The sequence below is a fragment of the Lissotriton helveticus genome, chromosome 10, assembly GCF_964261635.1.
Source record: "Lissotriton helveticus chromosome 10, aLisHel1.1, whole genome shotgun sequence".
In the NCBI taxonomy this organism is placed as follows: domain Eukaryota; kingdom Metazoa; phylum Chordata; class Amphibia; order Caudata; family Salamandridae; genus Lissotriton; species Lissotriton helveticus.
In genome coordinates, this window is record NC_136071.1 from 732,330,853 (window position 1) to 732,358,241 (window position 27,389).

The window sequence follows — 27,389 nt, forward strand, 5'->3', positions numbered from 1 at the left end:
CCTGTGGTGGGCGACGCTGCCTACGAATAGAAATCCAGATTTATGTGCCCCATGTTACCTAGAGAAAGATGCCACAGGATAACCTCGTGACGTCATAAAATGCAAGGCAGTGTGTATGCATGATCGGAGTTCAACCAACCAAAACGTGCGAGCTGTGATAACCGGTGACAATAGATATGAAATGGAAAGTTTAAAAGAATAAACACCAACAGAAGACCAGTGACCACAATCGTGTATACACGATCTAACGTGAAGTAGTGTGTACATGTGAATGTTAATTATATCAAATGTTCAGGAATGCATGTATACATATTTGATAATAAATTGCTAACAGTTATAAAAACAAGCATTTACAATGCAATAGGTCTCACATTGACGCGGGTTTGAGCTATTGACATTGCAAATAACAATGCCTTTTATTTTTGTTTTCTTTTTAAAAACATAAATAAAAGGCATTGTAATTTACAATGCCAATAGCTTAAACTCGCGTAACTGCGAGACCTATTGCATTGCAAATGCTTGTTATTCATCCTGCCAAAGAGGTAAAGCGACGGCTGAGGACCAGTAAGGATACGGTGTGGGCCAGAGACGATGAGGTGTCAGACTCCTGTCAGAAAAAAAGGTTTCTGTTTCCAGATACCTGAGAGCCTAGCTAAGGAAAGGACAGCCACTGCTCAATGTGGTTGGCTGTTGGAAGTAGTGTCTAGTGTATATCAAAGGAAAAATTGTTCCTTTTGTAGGTGTCCCCTCACTCACCGGGGTTGCCCCACGGTGACATGCTTCATCATTGGGGCCATCCCAGTCCTCTACGGGCTGGGGCGTGCTGCGACTTGCGAAATTACGTAGGAGCACTTAATGGACTATGTGTGGTGCATGTGTATTTGTGGGGAGTGGACTATGTGATAAAATTAAAAGTTACCTGCCCAGTAGGTTCCTAATAAACTTTATTCTGGCCTCTAGGTGGTAGTATTAAAAACGGGGTAGGGAGATAGGCTATCCTAAACTCAATGTGTCCAGATGTTCCTATCCACTCCTAAGTCGACATGTTTCGTGCATACCCCAAGCACTTCTTCGGGACTACACAGGGGCCAGCCCTGTGTTCGCCACTCTTTACTCTATCAATGAGATATTGGTAAAAAGTTATAAACTGCAGCAAACTCTATTAAGTGCATGCATTTATACCTACGTATTTTGTTCCCAAAAACACGTGGTTCTTTCTTTTGAGACCTAACTGGGCCCCATGGAGTCGGAGGGGTATCGGTATCCTCGCAACTTTGTGCTCCGGTTACCTCCCGCCTTTAGGCACCTACTGTTTCTCCCTCCGGTCCGGACCGGAGGGAGAAACAGTAGGTGCCTAAAGGCGGGAGGTAACCGGAGCACAAAGTTGCGAGGATACCGATACCCCTCCGACTCCATGGGGCCCAGTTAGGTCTCAAAAGAAAGAACCACGTGTTTTTGGGAACAAAATACGTAGGTATAAATGCATGCACTTAATAGAGTTTGCTGCAGTTTATAACTTTTTACCAATATCTCATTGATAGAGTAAAGAGTGGCGAACACAGGGCTGGCCCCTGTGTAGTCCCGAAGAAGTGCTTGGGGTATGCACGAAACATGTCGACTTAGGAGTGGATAGGAACATCTGGACACATTGAGTTTAGGATAGCCTATCTCCCTACCCCGTTTTTAATACTACCACCTAGAGGCCAGAATAAAGTTTATTAGGAACCTACTGGGCAGGTAACTTTTAATTTTATCACATAGTCCACTCCCCACAAATACACATGCACCACACATAGTCCATTAAGTGCTCCTACGTAATTTCGCAAGTCGCAGCACGCCCCAGCCCGTAGAGGACTGGGATGGCCCCAATGATGAAGCATGTCACCGTGGGGCAACCCCGGTGAGTGAGGGGACACCTACAAAAGGAACAATTTTTCCTTTGATATACACTAGACACTACTTCCAACAGCCAACCACATTGAGCAGTGGCTGTCCTTTCCTTAGCTAGGCTCTCAGGTATCTGGAAACAGAAACCTTTTTTTCTGACTTTAATGACTGGAGGGCGAGCCTAGCTATAAAACCCTCTAACTCCCTTGTTCCTTTTGTGTCAGACTCCTGTACCATTGTCTTGTGATGAAGCCAGCGGGGTCTCCCTCTTCTGTCCCACTGTCACGCAGGCCTCCCACTCCTGCTGACATGTGATCAGGACAGTGGGGTCTCCCGCTGTCTTGCTGGTCTTCTACTCTTTTCCAACTGACTTGTGATAAAAAAACAGGGTCTCCCACTCTGTTCCCACTGGCACCTGACGGGCATTCACCTGGTGACAGAGCTTAGGTGAAGTCCGGACTACCAGCATAAGTGTATATGAACCATCGCTTAGTACCAACATAAATCCAGGGCACACTTTGGTAACAGCCTGTTGCCTACTCACTGAGAAAAAACAAGATAATTCATCGTTACCATTTTCTGCCAAACATTTGAAATGACTGAAAACAAAGTTTAATGAGAACTGAACTGCAACATGCAACGATACTGAGATTTGCAATATAACGCTTGCATTCCTACAGCCTATGATCAAATCGACACTAAAGAAAAGCTATGGCATTGGTTGAATTTTGTGCACCTATAGTCAACATAGCTCTAAAACCCGGCTGGGTAGAATTTGCGTTATGTAAGACAACACATTTAAATATAAAAGTTCATGTAAGGTAAATTCCAAACTTTAATTTGCTGCTGCGGATTAGTTCCACCACTTACCTTGAGAAGAAGCAGAACCTTGCACACAGTTTAATCATATTAAAATAGTACATTGCGCTGGGAGAGTTCACAAAGACAGAAGCATGCAAATACGAAAAGATGTTACAAACATGCAAATAGAGGTTAATTAGTAGACTGCACCCGATTCACAGTGTAGGTGACCTAATGTATTTGCTATTTTCCCCAACTTTATGGCCCAAACCTGTCAATTCCATGATTTTCATGTTTACGTTCCTTAGAATTTTTTTTAATAACATTCATATTTTGCAAATACAAATTAAACCAGTTCTGTAGTAACTGCCTCACTTCTGGCTTATAGCTTGAGAATGGCTTTTCAGCCTAATTTAGAAAGCCGTTTGTGAGCAAAAACTATAATTACAAACTGCACCACTGAGAGAGCTGCAGGGGCACAGGTCTGTTGAATTAGGCCAGAACTATTGACCTGTAGGTCTTGGAAAAGTTAGAAACCCCATGACTGCTTGGCAGCTAAGTGGTTTGAGTAGAACTAGGAGGTAGACAGTATCACCCAGATGCAGGTGAAATGGTAGTCAAGTCCACCACCTCAACTGGCAACTTTCTATGTAGTGTTAACAGAGAAGCAAAGGACCCCATGGTCATCGGCGTGATGCTCAACCGATCTCACACTCTATCAAGATACAATACCTGTGTACACTTTTTACAACGGACATGAACCACCAACAAACACATTTCAACAAAGAAGAAACTGAACAACCCTCTCACCCACTGGAGGTTGTCCTTGGAAAGCAGAGTTGAGACGCACTGGCAGGGAAATGTGAGGAAGTCTGTACTGCCACTGTCTGTGCTGTACCTCATCTGTGGATAAACGCAGGGCTTCAGTTTCCAGGTCTGTCATTCGGCACCGTTCACAAGCACGATATTCACACAAACGTTTACAAACACAATCGCTGTAATAGGCTCTATAGCATGGCACAGTCTTTCTTAATTCAAATCCATTCAGTTTACTTTACTTTGGGACGAAGGTCTTACTCAGTGCTTATTCACAAGGAAGGAGAAGTGTTAAAATAAATAATTTTCTTAAAAATCAACTTTTAACCTTCATCCCTCTCTGCGCCTATAAGCGAAGCAAGGCTTCCTGGTTTGTCTTTCCTCACTACAGCATAATAGCCATGAATAAAGGCCAGCCATTACTTCCCACCGGTAAATAAGTTCATCTTCCCTTTTAGAAAATGTATATTTTAGAATTTGTTATTTTCTGATATTCTCGGATATGTTAAATCAAAGGTTAGCCCCAGTAGAAAATCTCTACCTCTTTGCCCTACCCACAAAACCCAGAATGATAATTCAAATATTCTGCTATACCCAAATGTATGCATACAAAAATACATTCAAGGGAATCTAATTGTGGTTTGGATTGGCCACCTACGCAAATCTTACCAGAGCCTTTCATGTTTGACTCTTGCAAGAAACGCTTTTTAAGATCCAGTCGCAGGACGACTTGAAATCATCTTGTTCAAGCAGCAGGTGTTTACTGAAGACCACGGCCTCTTTGCTATTTAAGGAGGAGCTCCTGGAAAGCTGTTGTTGTTTCAATTCATAACAACAAAACTTAAGGACACGCACTACCATCTAGTCCAAAGTTGCTATTTGCGGCGTGCTCCTGGGGTTTCACTTTCAATCCGTAAAGTGTATCCAGGTAAAATCAAACCAGTAGCATCTCCTTCAGAGGAGATGTCCCCCTGTGCACAGCTCAAAGGATCCAACATATAGGGTAAACATTCATTCATATAGTGATTCCAGAAATTTGAACGTTAATAAACCGGATGTTTACGCACATCAAAGTTGTCATTTCTTCATGTACTTTTCCCAACAGTCTCTGTAAGTACATCTGAGTTTTTCTGTCTCTTAGAGATCAATAATTCAATTCATCTTCAAATACATTCCCATGAAGAAATGGCAACTTTGTTGTGAATAAACATCCAAGTAGGTACAACGTCTTCCCTTTTAAGGCGCATGCTCTCTGTAGGAAGGTGTAACCTCTCTTCTGGTGCATGATGGTCATAGCTGGCAGGTGAGACCTCTTGCCTGGTAATGGTTGCAATCCTGCTGCGTGCGTACAGACACTTTCTAGCAATGGGATAGCTCTGACATGGACAACATTTATGCTTCTGGCCTGGTGCTGAGATACAGGACCAGCTGTGTCTTTTCATACATTAGTGCTTACACTCTTCAAACAAGAAGTCCAGCCTTGACCAGTGTGAAAGAAAGTGAGCTTATTAATTTCTAAGAATGTGCTTCCTGGTGTCCCCACAAAAATTACTCCAGAATTATAATTTCTGGGCAAGAGAATCTGAAGGGGGAAAAAGGGGTTTCAGGGGTAATAAGAGTTACCCAGCCAACAAAAACATCTGCGACTGCTACAGTTCCATTTTAACATGTTCACCGTAACTGTAGCACAATGAGCAATCAAAATCTTTAATTTGTAATGATTTGTGGAAACAAACTGTCTACCCTATTTTCACAGATATTCACCAAATTTGAACTGTGATACTTACACTCAAACTTGATGATCCACCGTACAGGCACATTCTAGCTCTTTAATTAAACTCCACAAAACATAGAGCCCCTTCTAAATCTCTATGCAAGGACTGCATGATTCCTAAAACCTCTTAATAAAGTTATTTATGAAGAGCATCGCACATTCTGATTTATTAACAAACTGTGTGGTTTTGGAGTGATTCTGGGTTAATATTAAGAAATATAAATGGAAGAGCTGTCCAGTTTGTATGCCTGGAGGAGGCCATGTTAAGATCCATTAAGTATCAGCCCAATTATCGACAAAGACTTGCAGTAGGTTTGCAATAGGCATCCACCCTACTCTCCATGTTGGCACTTTGCTCATAGCACCAACCTCCACAACTTCCGGCATTCCAGCCATTCCAGTGCCTCCTTGGTTCTTATGCAGCCTGTGGCATAAGGTTCAATTCAAGGGGCAAGGTAGATGCAACCTCTAGGGTACCAACTACGATGACACCTGAGTATTCCTAGTACTGCAGATGTGAAACAGTTGACATGTTGGGTAATGGAAAGAAAATATTAAAATAGTACTTTACTTAGTGCAAAAAATGTCTTGCACCACCCTGCCTAATCTTATAATTGATTACGCCAAGCAGCCGTTTAAAGTAGTACATTAGTCTCTTATCCAACTTTGATCCACCCGACATACTCCTTTAAGTTCCTATCAACTTATCCATACTAACCACAAATACTCCATAGATACCTGTAACTTGTTCGTTATTAGTACAAGCTCTCGCTTACCCCACTGCTCAAGGCAATAAACCTCTTGTGAGGACGAAGTACAAAAAGGCAGCAGCACCACCATAGGACTGTCCTAAGATGCATATATCATTCTAAAGACAAACCTATAAGGGCACACATTTTAATATTAAAGGGTGCTATTTCAAAAGTAAAGTGAGTTTTAAATACTTTGTAAAACACACACCTTTTCACATGCATCCACATTATACGTTCAATCAGGGCTAGTGGTTTACGCCCTATGGATGAACTGTTTGTGAACCATACAAGCAAACCCCAAAATGGCACTTATGAGTGAGAAGATCGTGAAAATGATTGAACAGAGTGTAAGGGTGATATTGCTGTATAAAAGGTGGACTCTTTTTATTCTCATATACACATATCAAGGAACTAAAACAATTTGCCAGATAGGAAAAGTGGTAGCCAGAAATGTGTAATTATTCTTAACATTAAAGTCAGTGCTACTGGCTAATGTGTACATTAGTTCGGGGGAAACACACACATTTTGGAAATTGCATACATGCAGGACAAAGATTGAGAAACACAAAATTGAACAGTCACATTCTCCTATATTTGAGAGGTAAATATAAAACAAATAGTACAATTAAAAAATCGGGAAAATGAAGAAAATTATTTCCTATAATTCGATGGGTTGGAAAAAAAACAATTTGTCTCCGGTTGGATAGAAACCAGAGAATTTGCATGTTAGCTCCTCGAACACATGGAAACTTGTCTTGCACTCAAGTAATAGTCAACCAAAACAGTGAACGGCGTAAAAGCAAACAAAAAGTGAAAACATTGTTAAAGAAAATGCCATCCCGAACTTACGACAGGAAGCAAACCGAGTGTCTCTCAGAAAGAAGAATGAACTAAACAGCGCTATATTTGTTTTAGAGACTGCAGGTGGTAAATACGGTACTCATTTTTAAAAACCATGAATCACTGCTGAAAAGGGAGCAAGAAGAAAAGAAATACAGTAAAACAGCGACAATGAGAGAATGCAAGCAGGGCTGGACTGGGAACCGAACCCAGCCCTGGCAAACTGCTAGGCCGTCACCCGGGGGGGGGCTAAGGGGGTGCGGCGAGCTGTGTGCAGGGGTCGGTTTCGGACGGTCTAGTTACAGAGGCCGATATTGCAGTCCCCCGGTAACAAAACGACCCAACAGGGGTGCAAAACCGCACCTACCATGGCGGCCGACCAGGGAAATGCCCGGTGCCTGCTACGGCCAGTCCGTCCCTGAATGCAAGGCTGAAAAAGAAACTGCAAGAGTGAGACGAAAAAGTTGAAGAAAAGAGCGAGAGGTGGAATCAGGACGAGGCAGTCTTGGGGTTTGGCGATGGCCAATCAGCATCATCGTCTGCAAAGGTTTAGATGTGAATGCCCAAAATCACCTCCCCCCCCTGCCAGACCACCTGCATACAACACCCTCCTTGCCCCACTCCAACCCCTTCCCTATGGTCTAAAAGTTATGACCCGGTGGGGATAGCACTGCTTCTGGCAGAGCCCGCGAGGCAGTGCACAGTGGTGAGAATGCCTCAAAGACTAAAGCAGCACCTGGACCCCAGCCTCAGTTGACAACATATGGGTTGGGGGGGAGTGCTCTGTGATGCTAGCGCTACATTAAAGTGGCCTGGCGGGGAGTGGGAAGAAAGTCAGTCTCTTGGCCTGGCCTAAAGAGGCTCAAAAAACGCCCCCTCCCCCCCAATTGACCAATGCCCGATTGCCTGCCTTCCCAATCCCGACCCTGTACCTATATATTTTATACTGGCCATAAAAAGGCTACTGTGGGTAAAGAATGAATTGCAAGTCACTAAGGAGAGCTGAAAAACAGATTAGGCCAACTAAATTTAAAGTTGAAAACAAATACCTGGTGCCTTAAAAAATGAATTCTGTCAAAGTGTGGTAAATAATCAGTGTTGAACTGTATTCCTAAAGCATTAAGTCAACTGAGCAGCGCTTGTCGGCAGGACTGCACAGTATTCTTGTTAAGAAGCACACACATAGGGCCCGATTACGATGGCGGTTTTCCCGCATCCTCCGGGCCGGCGGAAGCCACCGCCGGCCCGGAGGATGCGGGAAAACGGCAGCGGACTGAAAAAGACCCCCCGCCAGATTAGGATGGCTGGGGGATCGTTTTTCAGTCCGCAGCTTTTCCGCCGCGGTCGCCTCCCGTCCGCGGCGGAAAAGCACTAACATGGCTGGCGGTGTCTATCAGACACCGCCAGTCATATTAGGATGTCTGGAGGAACATGCCTTTACACGGCGGCATTTCCGCCGTGCAAAGGCATACGGATTTTTGTTTTGGGCCCCCAGGGGTGAAGGGGGGTGGGGGGTGCACATGGGGGGTACCTATGGTACCCCCCTGCATTTGCCTGCGCAAAGCGGCAGGCACCGCGCGGTGCCTGCCGCTTTGTGCATGCAAATGCACAACTTACATTTTTATCATTGCGGCGGGTGCTGCTTCAAGCAGCACCCGCCGCAATGATAAAAATACAGGATGTGACCACCAGGGTGGCGGTCACATCCTAATTTGCAGGGAGGGACCGCCGCTGACCCTGCAGACGGTCCCTCCTACTCTATGGTGGCGGACGGACTCAGGTCCGTCCGCCATCATAATCGGCCCCATAATCTGGATTGCAAAGGTTCACCAGGCCTTCATTACACACATTGGACAAAAGCATTTGCCTGGAAAGCCTTTTGCTGTACTCCTCCCACTGCTGCGCAGGGACATCTTCAGGGTTTTGGGGGTCCTGAGTTAAACGTATTTTGTTCGGATCAGATTTACATTTCTGATCCAGTTTCAGCTCTTTCCTGCCCTCTTTGACCAGGTCACAGACAGTGCACAGGCACACTGGTCCAAATTCTAAATGCGTTTAAATCTAATATAATATTACTGAAAATAATCTCTGTGACGCCATCCCATCTCATATGTGAGATTCTGTTTGGTTCTAAGAAAACTTTTTTTATGGATGCTGCATGAAAAACATTTGTCTGCAAAATGTATGTAATAGACTCTCACACATTAACCACATGAAAAATAAATTAAAGAAAAATGCTATTTGCAGCAATCTGTTTAAGAAGTATTCAAGGTCATCAGGGCAAGAGACTCTGCAGAACAGAGCTGGCTCTATCAGTGGGCCCCCTGAAAGGTTGGAACCCTGGGCCACAGCCCACTTCGCCTATGCCTTAAAACGTCTGCTGCGACATAACAAACCGGAAGGGAAAAAAAAGAAAAACACATTTTCAGATGAAGTTATGCCTTTGGATGCCTGGTGGGGTACTACATGTAGGCAGGCCCAATGCTTTAAATATACTAATATCCCTCTGGCTCGAAGAGCACTGTGCTCAAAGATAAAGGTATGAAGCTGGTGCATTCTTCTAGATCCGGGGTGACGCAAGGTAGCCGCCGTCCAAGGCCTGCCATCCCACGGGGGTGAGCAGGACGAGCTTTCAACAAAGCCAGTTACTGTGGTAACACACACAGGAGGCTCGCGGCGAGCTGCAAGGAGGCAGCGCTAATTATCCGGGATGGGGTGTTCTGGGAGACGTTTCCGACTGGATGGAGACTGACTCTGCCGATAGTTTCCTGAGTGAAGGGGGTGGGCACATTCAATCAGATATTGTCACTGATGGAAAGAAACAGCAAAGACAACCTAGGGGCATTCCATCATCCTACTCTGCATCAGTGCCTTTGTGACAACACGTTCCTAACCGATGTTCCACAGGTCAGCCACATCTGGGTTCAAAAGGAATGAACTGGTGCATCTGTGAGGGAAACAGTTGCTGAGGAGGAGCCAAGGCAGAGGGATGGGATACAGAAAACAATGGTCCTGAACCTTCACTTAAAGCAATAAAATCAATTATATCAAATCAATCTTTTTGAGCTCACAAAATGTCTGCTCACAGTAATTAAGACATATAAGAGTAATGTGCAACAACCAAAGATATCCAAAATAAACTATTTTATTCAGTTATAATTGGAATAACATTTGAAATCTAACTGCTCAAATGTGGGGATTGAGAAGTTTCCCAGGTGAAAATAAGAGGGTTCGGTGATTAGATTGATAAAGGAATATCAATCAAGGTAACCTGGCCATACAATATTGATAGTTTACAAGGTCTATTTACATATTTTTCACATTCCATGAATGTATCATTGTTTAGCACGACAAGGATGGGGGTTGTTTTGGTCCAGGTTTGATGGGTATGGGTGTCGATGTTTCGACCCGACTTGGGGTACCGATGGTAATTTGGGGCCTCGGCCTGCGGGTCTTCCTCAAGACTGGGGTGGGCAACCAACTAGGAGACGTGTTGTCCGTGTTTCACATACGCAGAGATTGCGGAGAGGGCCAGTAGAGTCCTTACTGGTCCTCTGTTGAAGGCATGGGGCTGGTGGGTATATCCTTGACCGGTGGGTAATTAACCCTATGCAAGATTCCACCCTGGCCCGTAGTGTAGGGTAGTGAAACTGCTTCAATCAGTTATATAGCACTCAATGCTGGAAACTGGAGCGTCCATCTCCGATTCCAAATTCCGAATGAGTGCAAGGGAAACAGTTGCTGAGGAGAAGCCAAGGCAGAGGGATGGGAGGGGAACTGGGAAATGGAAAAGTAAAGGTGGGCGAGCCAACAAATCAAAAGTGAGAGCCGAGCCAAGGTTTTGGACCGATTTTTAGAGCCAACGCACGACCCGAGCCATGAAAATATTTGCCATGTAAAACATACAACAACATCACGTAAAATATAATGAAATCTATTCAAAATTTAAAAAATGTATTTCTTTTAAATATGGAAGCTTTGACATTAACACTGAGAAGTACTTATTAAAAGTGATAGTTTTGCACAGCTGTTACTCTGAACTCAAATATTTGAAAGTGCCATCATACGCGATAATAAAGAAAAAAGATTTTTGGTAAAATAAAATATTTGCCTAGGATCACACAATATAAGCATGTAACCCATGATTTATCTAGGTTTTCTAGATTCACTTTGAACAAATCAGACCGTAAATTTCTCTTTCCTTATGTTAAGGTTTTGTTTTTACTTTAGTGCACTTTATTAGAAAAATATAGCGCAAACTCGGCCCTATGGTACTGGAGCTCTCTACATGAGAACCAGTTACAGTGCACCTGCTTTGTTTATAGGCAGTGGAGATTAAGTGATTTGCCCCAAATCACAGGATGTTGAGCCGACTCTAAGACTTGAACCTGTTTCCCCAGCTCCAAGGTCAACAGTTCTGGCCCTTACGCCACATCCAGGGACCGGGAGGGAGGCAGGCTGAAGTCACATGAAAACCTGTCTCGTTATGGGCTCGAGGCTCCAACAGGGCCTTGAGCTGAGCTAGACTTCAGGCTCAACACTGGTTCGAGCTTTCAATGGCTCGCCCACCACTATGGAGAAGAGAGAGACAAAGGATGAGCGTAGGTTGAAGGCCAGAGAGAGGTCTAAACAATGTGGTATATCACCTCCACCTCCATTCAATAATGGGTCTGAAACAATTTGAAGAGGTACAAGCATTTCTTTCAGTATTCTGAGCCCGCTGAAAATAACATCTAACCGAAATAGTTTTACAATATTTTTGGAACGCTCATGCACAGTTTGCAGATTAAAGGACAAGGTAGCAGTGGTGTAACACAGAACGATGCGCCGCCTGCAGAATGTGGAGAGGAGCCCTGATCCTCCTATACTTCAAATGTATCCATAGGCTGTAGACATAACTGGTGACCCCCAAAAAAGGGGGACAACCACTCCACCCCCCCATGCCGCAGGGGCGTACATTTCAGCCCTGCATGGTAGAACTGACATCTATTCAGTTAATACACGTAAACTTTTCCATTATAATTTATTTATTTTAATAAAGGGTAGGAATTCAGCAAATCTGCAGTACAATGTTCATAAACAGTAGAAAGTCAGTTTAATAGTGTACGCTTTGACAGTCCCAAGAACCGCTGTAACAGGCTATTGGTCGCTATATTATATGTGTATGAACAAATGCCTATGTGCAGTCTGTAAAGGTATTACTTGTGTGACTTAAAACAATAAACAGACATTTAATTAAAATATCATACATGTTATGTTAGAATTAGACGATCTGTGGCTTCTTGCGGTTGTGACGCAACAGCTATCATCTCAGCTTTGCAAAGAATGCGCTACAGCAAACCAGGAAGAGCAGTGTCAGCAGTCGAAGCCAGACACCAGAATGCAGATGGAGATGCCATGCTTTGAAATTAACTGTGGGTTACACAGTTCATCTACATACAGACACTGCTGCAACTGTTTAGTAGCGGTTTTCTGGTCAATGAGGTAAGTGTGCAATTTACTGGGCTAATGAAGTAGGTTTCTGGGCCAATTTGATGCTAGAAAGCTAAATATAAATACTTTGAACTACACTTGATACTCTCGGTTTTAGTTTGTGGTCTTAAGAGAAGGACCAGTGGCCAATCACTTACCAATGTAAGTAATGACACCTGGGCTTCCATAGGTGGAATCACAAAAACCCACACAATGCTTTGTGTTTAATGGAGTTTCTTCTTTAAAGATTTTAGTGCTGCCTCCTCCAAAGCCCTTTCTGCTAGGTAACTGAGCAGCATGCTGCAAAGAGATCTCTGAAGAAGAACTACCTACCTAACAACCCTTGCAGGCAAGCTACGCTCTAAAGCAGGTCAGTGCTTTGCCATACCCAGGAGATCCATGGCCGTCTGCAGACGCATCATATGACATTATCGTTAAGATCCAGTGCTATCATAAACTAAAAACATTTATTTGTAAATGCTCTAAAAGATATTTGATCACCATATATATTCTTTGAGAATACCTTGAAAACACAGCGCACTAAAATAGTTTGTATTTTGCATTTGAGTCCTAGGTAGCATTGTTTTGTTGCAAGTTTCCACTAATATGTATGAAGAAATGGATTCCATGTGGCCAGTTATATTAGAGCTACCACGGTCAAATGATATGGATATCTAGACTATATGGTTACCAGACTGCTCCTAGAGAGAATGCCCACAATTCAGCTATTTTAATCTCTCATCTATCACAGCTACTACCCCCCTTCCATGCTTCCGCCCTTCCCTGCCCAATGCATCACTGTAAACCTTGCTCCCCTCAACACTGCAATGCGCCCCAACTTACACGTTTCTCAATTCTGCTTCTTTTGCACCCCAGCTCCTGATTGTAAATACCTCCTTTTACAGAAATTAGTTGTTCTCTAGGAACGTTTGCGCTTTATAAAGCTCACTCGGACATACCTAGGGTTACATGGTGCTTACATTTGCAAGTGCATTGCAGTGAAGGACCAGCATTATCTGTTTTGTCTAGCACACACCCTATGGCAGTTTATACACCATAAGCTCAAAAAGAAAAAACCCTGGCTCGGAAGTCCAATGTAAAAGGGACCTTCTACGAATAAAATGTGTGCATTTAGAAGATGAAGTAGATTTATAGGAAATATGATACATTATGTATTCAAGAAAATTTGCATTAAAAAATGTATAGCATTATTATTATATATGGGCAATCTGAACATAAAAGAAATACACAGGTAAAGGAGTGTGATTAACAGTCGTGTGCCCTATAGATGAAGAAATGCCGAAGGGTGACCCTTATCACTTAAATGAAAATATGCGCATTATTCACAATCTGTGCCACAATACAAACCAAAGTAACTCAATGTCAATGTAAAATTGCAGCCTTTCTAATTGTGATCACCTTAAAGAGTAGCTAATGGTGAATATAGCATACCAGCATGACCTTGGCTTAACTCGATTGTTTAGTACACTCACTGTAATCACTACAAAGTTTTGTGGCAGAACTCATATCTGGAAGACCGTAAAGCCCAACTAGCGTATAACATAACTGAATACATAATTATCTAGAATAGCTGTAGGTTAGTCTATCCTTGTTAAGCTTCTACCACAAACAGTGAGACTCACACTAGCAACTGGTTATTTTAAATGCATGTAGGTCAGACACCTTATAAATACATTTAGAAAAAAATGACATGGATAAGGACAGTATGAAACCACATTTGATATGTTAATGTCAGACCAATTTACTGGTGAGCAAGGTTTATTTTAGCTGTACATTCTTTAATAAACATCAGTGTGATCGGAGATTAAATTATGGGCACAAATCAAGGTAACAATTGTAAAACTCTCTCGTAAGACTAATGAGGTTGAGTCAAAGCAAAAGAACTAACTTTTAGGAACTCTGAAGAAAACAATCCTGGTACTGCATACTTTTTGGTCTCCAAAGAAAGTTCACTTCTTTGAATGGGGGACTGCACACAAACGGTAAAATACCCCAAGAAATAAAAATGGTCAGTTTTCAGTTGTTTCTTTCGCCTTTCAAAATAGCTGTTAAAAGGAACATTCAAATAAAGAAACTGCACAATTGCATGCTGGTCACAACAAAAAAACACGTTAGTAGTGCGTAGCTTGAATAATGGTCATGAAAAAGGCCTTTTCCTGAAATAATAGACATATTAACCTCGATCAATATACGTAGCACTGGCTGTGGCTAACTGCAAACGATATGAGTGGGCAGCATCCATATCACAAAAAACATAATTGAACTGCCTCTCATGACCACAAATAACTTCAAATGACATTGATGGGGAGTTCTAGTGAATGGCACCCCTGTGCCATAAGGCGTTGGAGGTTCTCAATACCTTCTTGAGGCAGACACTTGTAGTCTAGGACTTCCTGTCCTTAAATCTTGAATTTTGTACTAGGCTACATACCCATTCATTCCAGTCTCTATAGGGCTTGATCGTTGTATTATGAACCAAGACAGCTAGAGCGCGTCTTAGTAAACTTATCACCTCGACTTTTGAACAATGGAGATAATTTATTACTTGTCCACCCAGAATGACGGCACTTGCATGGAATTCACCAATTACTGAACAAAGGCATGTTGTTTTTTTTACTAAGCCATTAAATGCCAGGAGTAAATTTGCGGCGCCTCAACCCTTTGCTACAGTGGGCACCATCAACACCAGTGCATGGCAAGCGGCTGCACGTCAGAACTGTATTAAGGGCCTCTGTGGACCATTTGGCAACTGCCCCAAGAGCTATGGGACTCTGGTGCATGGTGGACTACCTCCCTGGGACACTAGAGGATGGGATTGGTAAACATGTGTCCATTCTAGCGGGAATACTGGATCTCATGGGATCCACAATATGTCCACAAATCCAGTCGGGGTCCTGCTATAATCACAGACTACACCAAAAAGCCAGCCACTCTTTAATGTGGGACTTCAACAGTAGCAGAAGTAGCATATCAAAGACTAAAGTCAAGAGCACTCTTCAATCATTTCAAGGATAAAATAAAAAGCACTCGAATGGTGAGAATTTGCATAAAGGAGAATTGCTGCACCTTGGAACGGAAGTGAGAGTCTGGAGTGCAGTGGGAGCACTGAATTGAGAGTGTGGCTCAGGATGAAGTGTGAGATGTTTCTATAATTACTGTAACTGTAATCACTGAAATATCGGGAATTAACCCCCTCTCACCCTAATGTTGAGTGGATCCCTCTTAACCGTGGGTCAACACCGTTATCTTTCAGGCAGGCACAAATCTTCCATATTGTAAAGTATGTGCTAACACTGGACCACAGAACCATCTAGTGACTGGGCTCTGCTCTCAACCTGGTTTATTGCCCTGTATCTCTATCCTCACCCCTCCTCGTTTTGTCACAGTTGGGCATTTGATCATGCAAGTGGCTGCTGTTCACATGTGAGGGTGGCAAATGATTGCATCCTATTCCCACTTAAGTATCTGGATTTTGACACTCAAAGGGCCTGATAAGTGTGCAGCACACATAGGTATGGTATGGGCCCCCAAGCCATAATCACTGACCTACAATGGAGAACAACTGAGACCTTGCTCCTCCGGTCACTGTCGCACATAGTGGTTCAGATAGGACTTTCTCGTCTTGAAAAGGAACAAATAACTGGAAGGTTAACATAATTATCAATAATACCAGAACAAACATACTAATGCAAAATGCTTTTTTAAAGGCCAAAAGCCCTGAACCAGTATTACTGGAACTCACACCCATGGTTGTAACAATTTGCGGAAAATAAAGGAAAGCCTCGTCTGAAAACGCAGCCTGAAATTACTGCTCCACTAAAGCCAGATTCCATCGACTGCCCAGAAATTCCAGTATCAAGGCATTTCATCCTCAAGTGGAAGCATGAAATCAGAAATGGTTTTAAAGCATGATGAGGCCCTCGGCAAATCTAAACATTCGGCTTAAAAGGAAGGAACATTGGCAAAACATATGACTGGTAGAAAGCAGATTTATAATTCAATTAGTCTTCTGAAAGATAAGGGAACTATTTTTATGGTGTTGAAAACCGGCCAAAGGCATTAATGCCTCCGTCTCATTTCCCTTATGAGTAAAATTTATGAGTGGTGATTAGAACATGCTTGCTCTACTGCCTCATTATAAAGCGCTACATAAAACTGCACAGTTTACCATGAATATGAAGGGAAGCACCTCAAATGAAAATCTGGAAGTGCTGGTCCCATAAAAATAAAACAGTTTGCCAAGTATATATTTGTAAGACGGCTTGTTTCTCAGCATTTGAGGAAACTCCTCTGCTTTGAAATGTTTTCTTCAAAAGAGCTGCAGTACCGCTGTACGAATGGTCCACAATGATTTTAAGTTCACCTTGCCAGGCCCGACCACAATGCAAATCTCCCAGCGGTTTCCATAGTTGAATTTAACTCGCCATATCCTCCCTGCGAACACCCGGAAAAAAATGCAGGGCTCTGGAAATATGAGGGCAGTTACTAAACTCGGGTGTAGTGCTTCGATTAAGTGCAAATAAAAATATTTTGAAGGTGTAATGTTTGATAACAAATATAGCTTACGTTTTCTTTCTCAAATGTTTATTTTCTTTATTTTAACCCCTACCATGCTGGTGACGAACCCCAGCCGTCACGCCCCGCGGTGGGCGTGTGCTGATGACGGCTGGGGTTCGTCACGGCCCCGCCCTGTACATTTGTTTACAGCACACGGGGGAAATCGCGGCCGCAGCGAAGGGGTTAAAATTGTGTAATGTAAACTTAGGAGAAATTTCATACGTGCTACCTGCGGACCTAAAATTTCATCCAGGTTTATTCAAGTCTTAGATAATCAAACCCTTATTAGGGGATCTGAGGAAATACCTTTTAGATGAAGCAGTGCATGGTGAAATACATTAACACACGCACAGCATGCACTGCACTCTTACAGTGGTTACTCGAAGTGTAAATGAAAGACGGTAGTAGCGGTTCCTCCGCTATGGCGGAGGAGCGTCAACCCAAAAACACCCAGGCTCCCCTGATCAATTCAACGCTGAAATGCATCTTTGTGATGGGTTTTGAGCGTCCTGGTTTAATGCTCAACCAGGGAATAGGGGCCTAGGCACTTCTTCATGCAGGCTGGAATGCAGCCTGCATGGAGAACGGGGAAAGTGCGCATGACTGGTTTGGGCGGACCAAGAGGGCCATTACACACTTAGGAGTGGGCAAACCTCTCCTCCCATGCCCTGCTCCAAGAGCAGAGAAACTCCGCCCACCCATCCGCAAAGCAGCAGGAAGCAGCATAAAATTATAATAAGGTAAAGTGATTATCATTTTATGTTTTTGCTTCAGGAACACCTCAACCCAGCTGCGATTTAGGAAAACTTGACACACTTCTTTAAAGGAAACGACGTCTCAATGCAGTACCACTGATGCTCCGACAACCCAGATACTCCTCCAGTCACACATTAACTGTTTATCTGCTTTTGGCCTTGAGCACTGCTCTGCTGCCATGGCTAGGTTTGCACTCTGCATAGGCATACAAGTATATATCCACGATCAAATGGGAGACAACAGCTCACTAAATTCTTTCTTATCAGACTTTACAACACTGCATGAACCCTGCTTTGGTGAACATCACTGAGCAACTTTTTGATGCAACGTACAATGGCCACCCAGTAGGCCCAGTTTTCCTGGCTTACATATTGAAACGTTTTCCAACAGGCTCCAACCCAGACTGCTTGCCTCATCTTTGAATTTGGAGGTTCAGACTCCCTCCCCCAAAACAAAAACACATTTAGTTCAATACCTGACCGTTACTCAAAACTCTGCATTGCTAGACTGTCTGCTCCCTTTCCTGTGTACTTGCATGACTACCGAATCTTATCATCAACCTACAGTCAGAATATATCCAATTTGTATTGTGGATAATCACTGCTCCATCCTTCGGAAATCTCTTCCACTGCAGCTATATGAACATACCCATTTAATGCTTAAAACGTGTGGAAGATCCATGCGTAGACTTCACAAACCATTGGAATATTAAATTCTTTCTAATTTCCTTTGCTGCCCCTGTTCCTCCACGACTTCTCACTTTGAATGCTCCAGGTTTATTAAGTGGTATATCAAAGTTCACAACTACATTTAGAACTAGTTGTGTTTACTTTGATTCTCAAGGCAGCAGAGTGGAAACTTAAAAGAAAACAGTGGTGTGGGATCGCTGCTCAGTCACAGCATGTCATAATCGACTCATTCTCTCAATGCTCAGCTAGATGGCATGTGATGCACCCCAAAGTTCTCCCTAGTCACAAATACTTGTAAAAACCTAAGTGCAACCCCTGGATGATGTCATTCAATATTCACTCTCAAATTGTAGATATCTGCAGGAAGGACACAGCTAGTATTTGGGGTGGTTAAAGAAGAGAGATCTTGAGGAGTGGACTGAAGGTAAACCACATACTTTGCAAATCATTCTCCTATGCTTAACAGGATGATAAAGAACGAGTTAGCATTCTTTGATTGCAGGACCAATTTTGCTTGTAAAATCACTTTCACCAGCTCAGAACTGAATACTCTCAGTCCTATGTTTAAATCTCCCAGCTCATGAGAAGAAGCAGATTTTACATCAAGATGGAATGGAACATTAAACTCATATTCCTCACCAACAACCAATTCTAGCAAGCCTAAAATGCATCAAACACTGGCCTGATGCTAGACAATCTATCTGTACTGCAAGTGGTCAAAAACAAAGCATCCAGATTAATATTTCGCTTCGAACTGTAAAACCAATCAAGCAAGCACTTGACAAGAATACTTGGCTTCTGGATGTGGCAAGAGAGATCATCAAATCACTAGAATTCTGTCATTCTGCCCCTTATCAATGATCCCATTTCAACACCAGATCTGCACCAACCAGATCATTCTGCCCTTCCGATATAGTCTTGCTTAGGGTCCTTCCTTTCAGTTTACTTACATTTAGTGGCTGGAGCCTGCTTCCTAGACACCTCTGATGTGGACTCCCATCATTACTATAGCCTTATAGCCTGCCGTAGTGGGTTATACGGGCCATTAAAGGCCTGTCCCAGCGTTAAAGGCCAGAGCCGAAGGAGAGGGCATTTAACAAGGGAGCGGGACTTCAATGGCCGGTATAGCCCCGTTACGGAGTGTTAGGGGTGTTACAGGTCGTCTTAATTAGGTACGGATCTAGTATGGATTCAGTATATATATATACACTGAATTAAAAGAGTTGCTTTAGTTTCTTAACTTCATTTAGAGTATTGTTTAAAATGTTAAGTATATTTAAACTCTAAATAGAAATGTAATCGTTAGCAATTGCCTTTAGCAATGCTTGTTTGTGATTTCAGTTAATTGTGTGCCGTTTCCTAGATTGTGCGCTCATGAAGACAGGCTCCGTTTGTCCTCGCGCTTGGTGTCCTGAAGTGCGAGCCTCGCGCTGATCTCGTGGCTGAAGCTATAAATACTAGCTTCAGCCAACTGCCAAACGCTTTGTCTCTCGTTCATCCCTGCGAGAGCTTCTGTCCCCTTTCTTGAATCTGCCGTTTCCCTTAATGCCAGAAACTGTCTGAATGTCCTTTTGAAGGGACGAATCGTTGAAGCCCTGAACTCCCTGCCTGCTTCCGACGCTGTTTGAATGCCTGCGGGACGGCTTGCTGAGCTCCGGCATTTCGTGAAGCGCAGCCGGGAGGTTTGTTTACCCGCTTCCCTCTGCCGGTCGGCAGTTCGAGTCTCCTGTCAGTCGGACAGTGAGCAATTGCTGAGAGAAGTGAAGCGGAATCAGTAAGAGTTATTATTTCGTTTTTTAAAAGAGCCACGAACAATTTAACCTGATTAATAGTGGCAAAGGGTTATTCAAGGACAACACTCCGCGCAAGTCCTTTTTAAGCTTCGCACGTCGAGTAGAGCTGAACAGTTAACAAGCCTTGACAAAGGCAAGAAGACTCAGTACATTGAGTTGGCAGTATAATCTCCATGTGAAACGCTAGTTATTTAAAGCGATACCAACCAGTTCAAGGAGATTAACTTTTGCCTCAGAACAGTGCTAACAGTGAATTGTTGTAGTAATGCTTAAGGCGGATTGATGAGCTAAACAAGCCTTGGCGAAGGCAAATGTGTCAAACAGGCAGATTTACAGGCAGCTTGATCTAATGTGTACAATCTGTGATATGTTGATTAGCTACAGAGAAATATTCTAAAAGCTTCTCACATTTTACAAGTGGGCCATGTATAACAAGCCTTGATTAAGACAAATGTATTAACAAGTCAATCAGAACCAAAGTGTGCAATTGTAATATGCAAACCATATGATAGAGTTACTTATATATATATATATATATATATATAGATGGATTTAAGGGTTCGCAGTTTTACAAGAAAGATTTGAAATAATGATTTAGTTTGTAGAGAAAATTGGATAGGCTGTTATTTTTCTATCTTCCATCTGCAGAACCTCCTAAGAAAGAAATAGCTAAAGATTCAGGTATGACCCAGCATGAAGATTTTTGAGTTTAGTTTTAACTAACCCGACTAATCTAACTAGCCTGTCTCTTTAGTTAAGGTTTTAAGTGATTCTGACATTTATGCTTATTTGAAGGTGTCAAGCTTCTGAGTCAGTGCTAAAACTTCAGTAAAGTGCAACAAAAGGGTCAGACGGATCTATGGTCAGTAAGCACTATGTTTAATTAATAGCTATGATATCTAAGAAGTTGTCAGCGAGGTAATTGTCGTTCATATTGTTCATATTGCATCGCAGCATTGCTTGAAGACAGCAGCGCAGACTTACCTAACTGAAGGTCCTCGGCCTGGAGCACTTCCTAAGAGAGACACAATTGAAGATTAAATCTTGTATAATTTGTTGTGCGTCTCTCTGTCCACTTCCCCTTTCCCTGGGGGAGAAGTCAATTCAGTCAGTGTCCAAATCCTGATTGTGTTGGTTGATCCTTGAGGGAGTTGGGAGTTTGCAGCTCGAGAGGAAACGTCAGAAGAGTCTTGCAGGACTCCTCAACAGTAGACAAAGCCTAACTTCCCATTTTTAAAATCGTTTCCTTTCGAGTCTGTAAACTCACCCTCATGGATGCTTCACAGTTGTCACAGTTAGTCCAGAAGATGACAGTGGAGATGGAAAATTTACGTTTAGAGAATCAATCGCTTCGTCAGGAGCTAGATGAGACTAGGGTTGGATTCTCGTCTTGGAGGGATTCTTCTAAGGAGAAGAAACCGGTTTTAGCGCCAGCCAGATTTGGAGTTGAGGTTATTCAGCCTCATACCTCAGAAGTTCAGTCTGATAAACAACCAGTTCAAGTAACTGTTGTTACTCCTACACCTGTCCCTTTGGCTAATCCTGAAAGGTTTACTGGAGATAATAGCAGATTTGCAACATTTTTTAGCCAATGTCAATTGCATTTCATGTGTAAACCTCAAATTTTTTCTTCTGATTCTGCTAAGGTGGCTTTTATAATTTCTTATCTGGGAGGGGTGGCTGCTAATTGGGCCATGCCTTTAGTAGATAATAATGATCCTGTGCTTCACAATTTGCAGAATTTTAAATTGGCCATGTCCAGTTTATTTGCCAAACATACCTTAATCCAATCTTCTGATAATGAGTTATTGAATCTTCGCCAAGGGACCAAGGACCTTGTATCTTATATAACTACCTTTAATAGACTTTTGTCTGAAACTCATTGGCCTGAGGAGAAGAGGGTTTCTTTATTTTATAGAGGTCTAAAAGATGATTTAAAAGATTCCCTTGCGCACATAGTGGATTTACCTGATGGGTTTAAGGAATTTCAGGATCTAGTGGTTAGACTTGATCACAGATTGGGTGAACGTCGGAATGAGAAAACTAGGAGTGACTTTAGAAGTCCTCTAGTGAAAGTTGAGAAAAAAGAATCTGAGGTTAAGAATGTTTTTGTTGAATCTGCTTTACCGGGTGGGTTCAAAGGGCCTTTAACTCCTGAAGAAAAAGAACGGAGGCGTAAGGGCAATTTATGTTTATACTGTGGCAAACCTGGGCATTTTGCCAAGGATTGTTTGGTGAAACCCGCAAAAAAGAAAGTTTTAGTTGTTGAAACTCTTCCTATTAAGCCGTCGGAAAACTAAAATACTCGAGGAAAGCAGAGATCGTTTCCTCGAGCAAATCTTCTTCTAAGATCTCCAAATTTGTCACGAATGTAACTACACATATTCCCAAACATTTTACTATTCGGATGGTCTTTATCTTAACCACTCTTCAAAGACATAGTATTCCTGTTCTTTTGGATTCTGGGGCTACTGGGAATTTTTTCGATATTGAGTTTGCCCATAAATTGAACCTGAAATTTGTTTCTAAAGAGGAGCCTGAATCTGTGAGAGCAGTTGATGGTTCGGTTTTATCTTCTGGTATGATTCAATTTAACACTGAACCATTAACTTTGGTAGCGGATAATGGGCATACGGAGAATGTGGTTTTTGATCTTATTGATGCTCCAAGTTTTGGCGTCATCTTAGGTATTCCTTGGTTGGAATTACATAATCCCAATATTGATTGGATCAAAAGGACTGTTACCTTAGAGTCTTCTTTTTGTAAGTTACATTGTTATCAAGAGACCAAGGATCCAGTGATGCCCCTTTTTTGTGCTGCTTTAACTACTGAAGATAATAAAATTCCTGTAGAATATAGGAATTTTTCTAAAGTTTTTGATCCTGTTGAAGCAACCAAGTTACCACCGCACAGAATTTTTGATTGCAGGATTGATTTAGTTCCTGGTGCTATTCTACCTTGTAGCAGAATTTACGCCTTAACTGAACCTGAAAATGTTTATTTAAGAAGCTATTTGGATGAGCTTTTGGAGTTAGGTTTTATTCGACATTCTACTTCTCCTGTTTCATCTCCTCTTTTCTTCGTTGCTAAGAAGTCTGGTGATTTGAGGGCCTGTATTGACTACAGAGCGGTAAATAAGGCAACCATTAAAAATAGGTATCCATTGCCTTTGATTCCTGTGCTTTTGAATCAAATTAAAGGATCTAGTGTCTACACCAAGTTGGATCTTAGAGGAGCATATCATTTGATTAGAGTCAAGGAAGGCGATGAGTGGAAGACCGCCTTTCGTACGAAATTTGGTCTTTTTGAATATACGGTTATGCCTTTTGGTCTTTGCAATGCTCCAGCGGCTTTTCAATATTTCATTAATGAGGTCCTGCATGATTTATTGGATGTTTGTTGTATTGTTTATATTGATGACATCTTGATTTATTCTAAAAATATGGAGGAGCATGTACAGCATGTTCAGTTGGTATTACAGAGATTGAGAGATCATTCTCTGTATGCTAAGTTGGAAAAATGTGTTTTCCATGCTTCTCAAGTTGAATTTCTTGGCTATTGTTTGTCACCAGAGGGAATTCATATGGATCCTAAGAAGGTTGAGGCAATTTTATCTTGGCCAATCCCTGCTTCTATAAAAGACACACAGAGAATTTTAGGATTTGCTAATTTTTATCGGCGTTTCATTTCCAAATTTTCCGAAATTGTTACTCCTATTACCCAGTTATTGAAAAAAGGGAAAGTCTTCTCTTGGACTGTGGAAGCTGATCAGGCATTTTCTTTGTTGAAGAAGGCTTTTACCTCGGCTCCCATTTTGGTTCATCCTGATCCTAATAGGCCCTTCTTTGTAGAAGCAGATGCTTCACAGACTGCTATTGGTGGTGTGTTGCTTCAAAAGGATTCAAATACTGGTCACCTTCACCCAATTGCCTTTTTCTCCAGAAAATTACTTTTGGCTGAGCAAAATTATACGATTGCAGAACGAGAATTGTTGGCTATTAAAGATGTGTTTCAAGAATGGAGGCATCATCTTTTGGGGGCCAAGCACACTATTACTGTTTATTCTGACCATAAAAATTTGCAATTTTATTCCACTGTTAAGGCGTTTACTCCCAGACAAATGAGGTGGTTGCAATTTTTTAGTGAATTTGATTTTTTGATTATGTATCGACCAGGGAAGAAACAGCTATTATCTGATACACTTTCACGTTTAGTTTGTGAAAGGGATTTAAATTCTATGAAAGATCCTCCTAGCATTTTGCCTTTAGAAAAAATTGCTGCTGAAATCCATTCAGAAAGTTTTTTGGATTCAGTAAAAAAAGAATTAAAAAATTTTGAGGTTCATGAATGGTTATTTAAAAAAGGTAATTCCGTTAGAGATGGTTTTTTTTTATCACAATGATAAATTGTTTATTCCCACTAGAGAATTACAGGATAAGGTCATGCAATGGAATCATGATTTGGCGATTGCTGCACATCCTGGTATTAACAAAACCTTGGATTTGTGTCAACGTCATTTTTGGTGGGAAAAAATGATTTCAATTATTCAACAATTTGTGAAAGCCTGTCCAGTTTGTTCTCGTCAAAAGGCTTTACATGAGGTCCCAATGGGTTTACTTCGTCCTATGACTATTCCTCCTCACCCTTGGCATACAATCAGTTTAGACTTTATTACTGATCTTCCTAAGTCTAATGGTTTTACTACAGTCCTTGTGGTGGTGGATCTGTTATCCAAAATGGGACATTTTATTCCATTACATAAGATTCCCTCTGCAGTTGAATTTAGTGCTGTCTTTTTATCTAATATTGTGAAACTTCATGGTCTGCCCTCAAAGATTATTTCGGATAGGGGTCCTCAGTTCATTTCTAAATTCTGGTCACAACTTAGCAAACTTTTGGGAATTGAGTTGGCTCTGTCCTCTTCTTTTCACCCACAGACGGATGGTCAGACGGAGAGATTGAATCAGCATGTTGAACAGGGTCTAAGGTGTTTGTTAACTACCTCTTCTCACCCTTGGGATGAAATGTTACCGTGGGCTGAATTCTCCTATAATAATACCACTCATTCAGCTTTAGGTTGCTCTCCTTTTTATTTTCTCACTGGTCAACATCCAAGATCTATTCCTATACTTTTACCTGATGAACAATTGTCTATGCCAGCAGTTACGGATAGGTTGACTCATCTGTTAGATATTCAAGATAAAGCTAGAAAGCAATGGGTCAAAAGTAAGGTTTCTATGAAAAGGACTGCTGATTCTCATCGTAAAGTTGCTCCTTTGTATAAGGAAGGTCAGTTGGTATGGTTGTCCACTAGAAATATTCAGATGGAAGGTCCCAGGAAGTTGAAGCCTAGATATATTGGGCCTTTTGAAGTTAAGAAGGTTTTGAACCCTGTATCGGTAAAATTAGTTTTACCTGAGGAATATGCTATTCATCCTGTTTTTCATGTTTCCCTGTTGAAACCTTTTGAACCTTCTACTCGTGCTGATAACCCACCACCGCCGGTAATTGTCGGTGACCATGTTGAATATGAGGTTAAATCCATTTTAGATTCCAAAAGGATTCGGGGTGCTTTGTTTTATTTAGTTGATTGGAAGGGTTATGATCCTTCTGAACGATCTTGGGAACCTGAGAAAAATGTTCATGCTCCTAGACTTGTTAGATCTTTTCATGCTCTGTATCCTGAAAAACCTAGACCTGTAAGACGACCTTTGGGGGGAGGAACTGTTAGGGGTGTTACAGGTCGTCTTAATTAGGTACGGATCTAGTATGGATTCAGTATATATATATACACTGAATTAAAAGAGTTGCTTTAGTTTCTTAACTTCATTTAGAGTATTGTTTAAAATGTTAAGTATATTTAAACTCTAAATAGAAATGTAATCGTTAGCAATTGCCTTTAGCAATGCTTGTTTGTGATTTCAGTTAATTGTGTGCCGTTTCCTAGATTGTGCGCTCATGAAGACAGGCTCCGTTTGTCCTCGCGCTTGGTGTCCTGAAGTGCGAGCCTCGCGCTGATCTCGTGGCTGAAGCTATAAATACTAGCTTCAGCCAACTGCCAAACGCTTTGTCTCTCGTTCATCCCTGCGAGAGCTTCTGTCCCCTTTCTTGAATCTGCCGTTTCCCTTAATGCCAGAAACTGTCTGAATGTCCTTTTGAAGGGACGAATCGTTGAAGCCCTGAACTCCCTGCCTGCTTCCGACGCTGTTTGAATGCCTGCGGGACGGCTTGCTGAGCTCCGGCATTTCGTGAAGCGCAGCCGGGAGGTTTGTTTACCCGCTTCCCTCTGCCGGTCGGCAGTTCGAGTCTCCTGTCAGTCGGACAGTGAGCAATTGCTGAGAGAAGTGAAGCGGAATCAGTAAGAGTTATTATTTCGTTTTTTAAAAGAGCCACGAACAATTTAACCTGATTAATAGTGGCAAAGGGTTATTCAAGGACAACACTCCGCGCAAGTCCTTTTTAAGCTTCGCACGTCGAGTAGAGCTGAACAGTTAACAAGCCTTGACAAAGGCAAGAAGACTCAGTACATTGAGTTGGCAGTATAATCTCCATGTGAAACGCTAGTTATTTAAAGCGATACCAACCAGTTCAAGGAGATTAACTTTTGCCTCAGAACAGTGCTAACAGTGAATTGTTGTAGTAATGCTTAAGGCGGATTGATGAGCTAAACAAGCCTTGGCGAAGGCAAATGTGTCAAACAGGCAGATTTACAGGCAGCTTGATCTAATGTGTACAATCTGTGATATGTTGATTAGCTACAGAGAAATATTCTAAAAGCTTCTCACATTTTACAAGTGGGCCATGTATAACAAGCCTTGATTAAGACAAATGTATTAACAAGTCAATCAGAACCAAAGTGTGCAATTGTAATATGCAAACCATATGATAGAGTTACTTATATATATATATATATATATATATAGATGGATTTAAGGGTTCGCAGTTTTACAAGAAAGATTTGAAATAATGATTTAGTTTGTAGAGAAAATTGGATAGGCTGTTATTTTTCTATCTTCCATCTGCAGAACCTCCTAAGAAAGAAATAGCTAAAGATTCAGGTATGACCCAGCATGAAGATTTTTGAGTTTAGTTTTAACTAACCCGACTAATCTAACTAGCCTGTCTCTTTAGTTAAGGTTTTAAGTGATTCTGACATTTATGCTTATTTGAAGGTGTCAAGCTTCTGAGTCAGTGCTAAAACTTCAGTAAAGTGCAACAAAAGGGTCAGACG

The 27,389-nt window shown here is 42.0% G+C and overlaps 1 protein-coding gene across 8 annotated transcripts in view; it reads right to left on the reverse strand.

Moving 5' to 3' along the window:
• Nucleotides 1-27,389, reverse strand: part of DIP2C (DIP2 acetate--CoA ligase C (putative)) — a 1,026,208-nt gene that overhangs the window by 698,907 nt on the left and 299,912 nt on the right. For 6 of the 8 annotated variants that reach the window (XM_078663292.1, XM_078663288.1, XM_078663285.1 and 3 more), the window contains exon 2: nucleotides 3,499-3,591. The exons of 1 other annotated variant lie outside the window; for it this stretch is intronic. In XM_078663292.1, coding sequence (XP_078519418.1) covers nucleotides 3,499-3,591 — 93 coding nt within the window. The remainder of the gene's footprint in view (nucleotides 1-3,498; nucleotides 3,592-27,389) is intronic. One more of the 8 variants, XM_078663290.1, reaches the window with a different exon arrangement.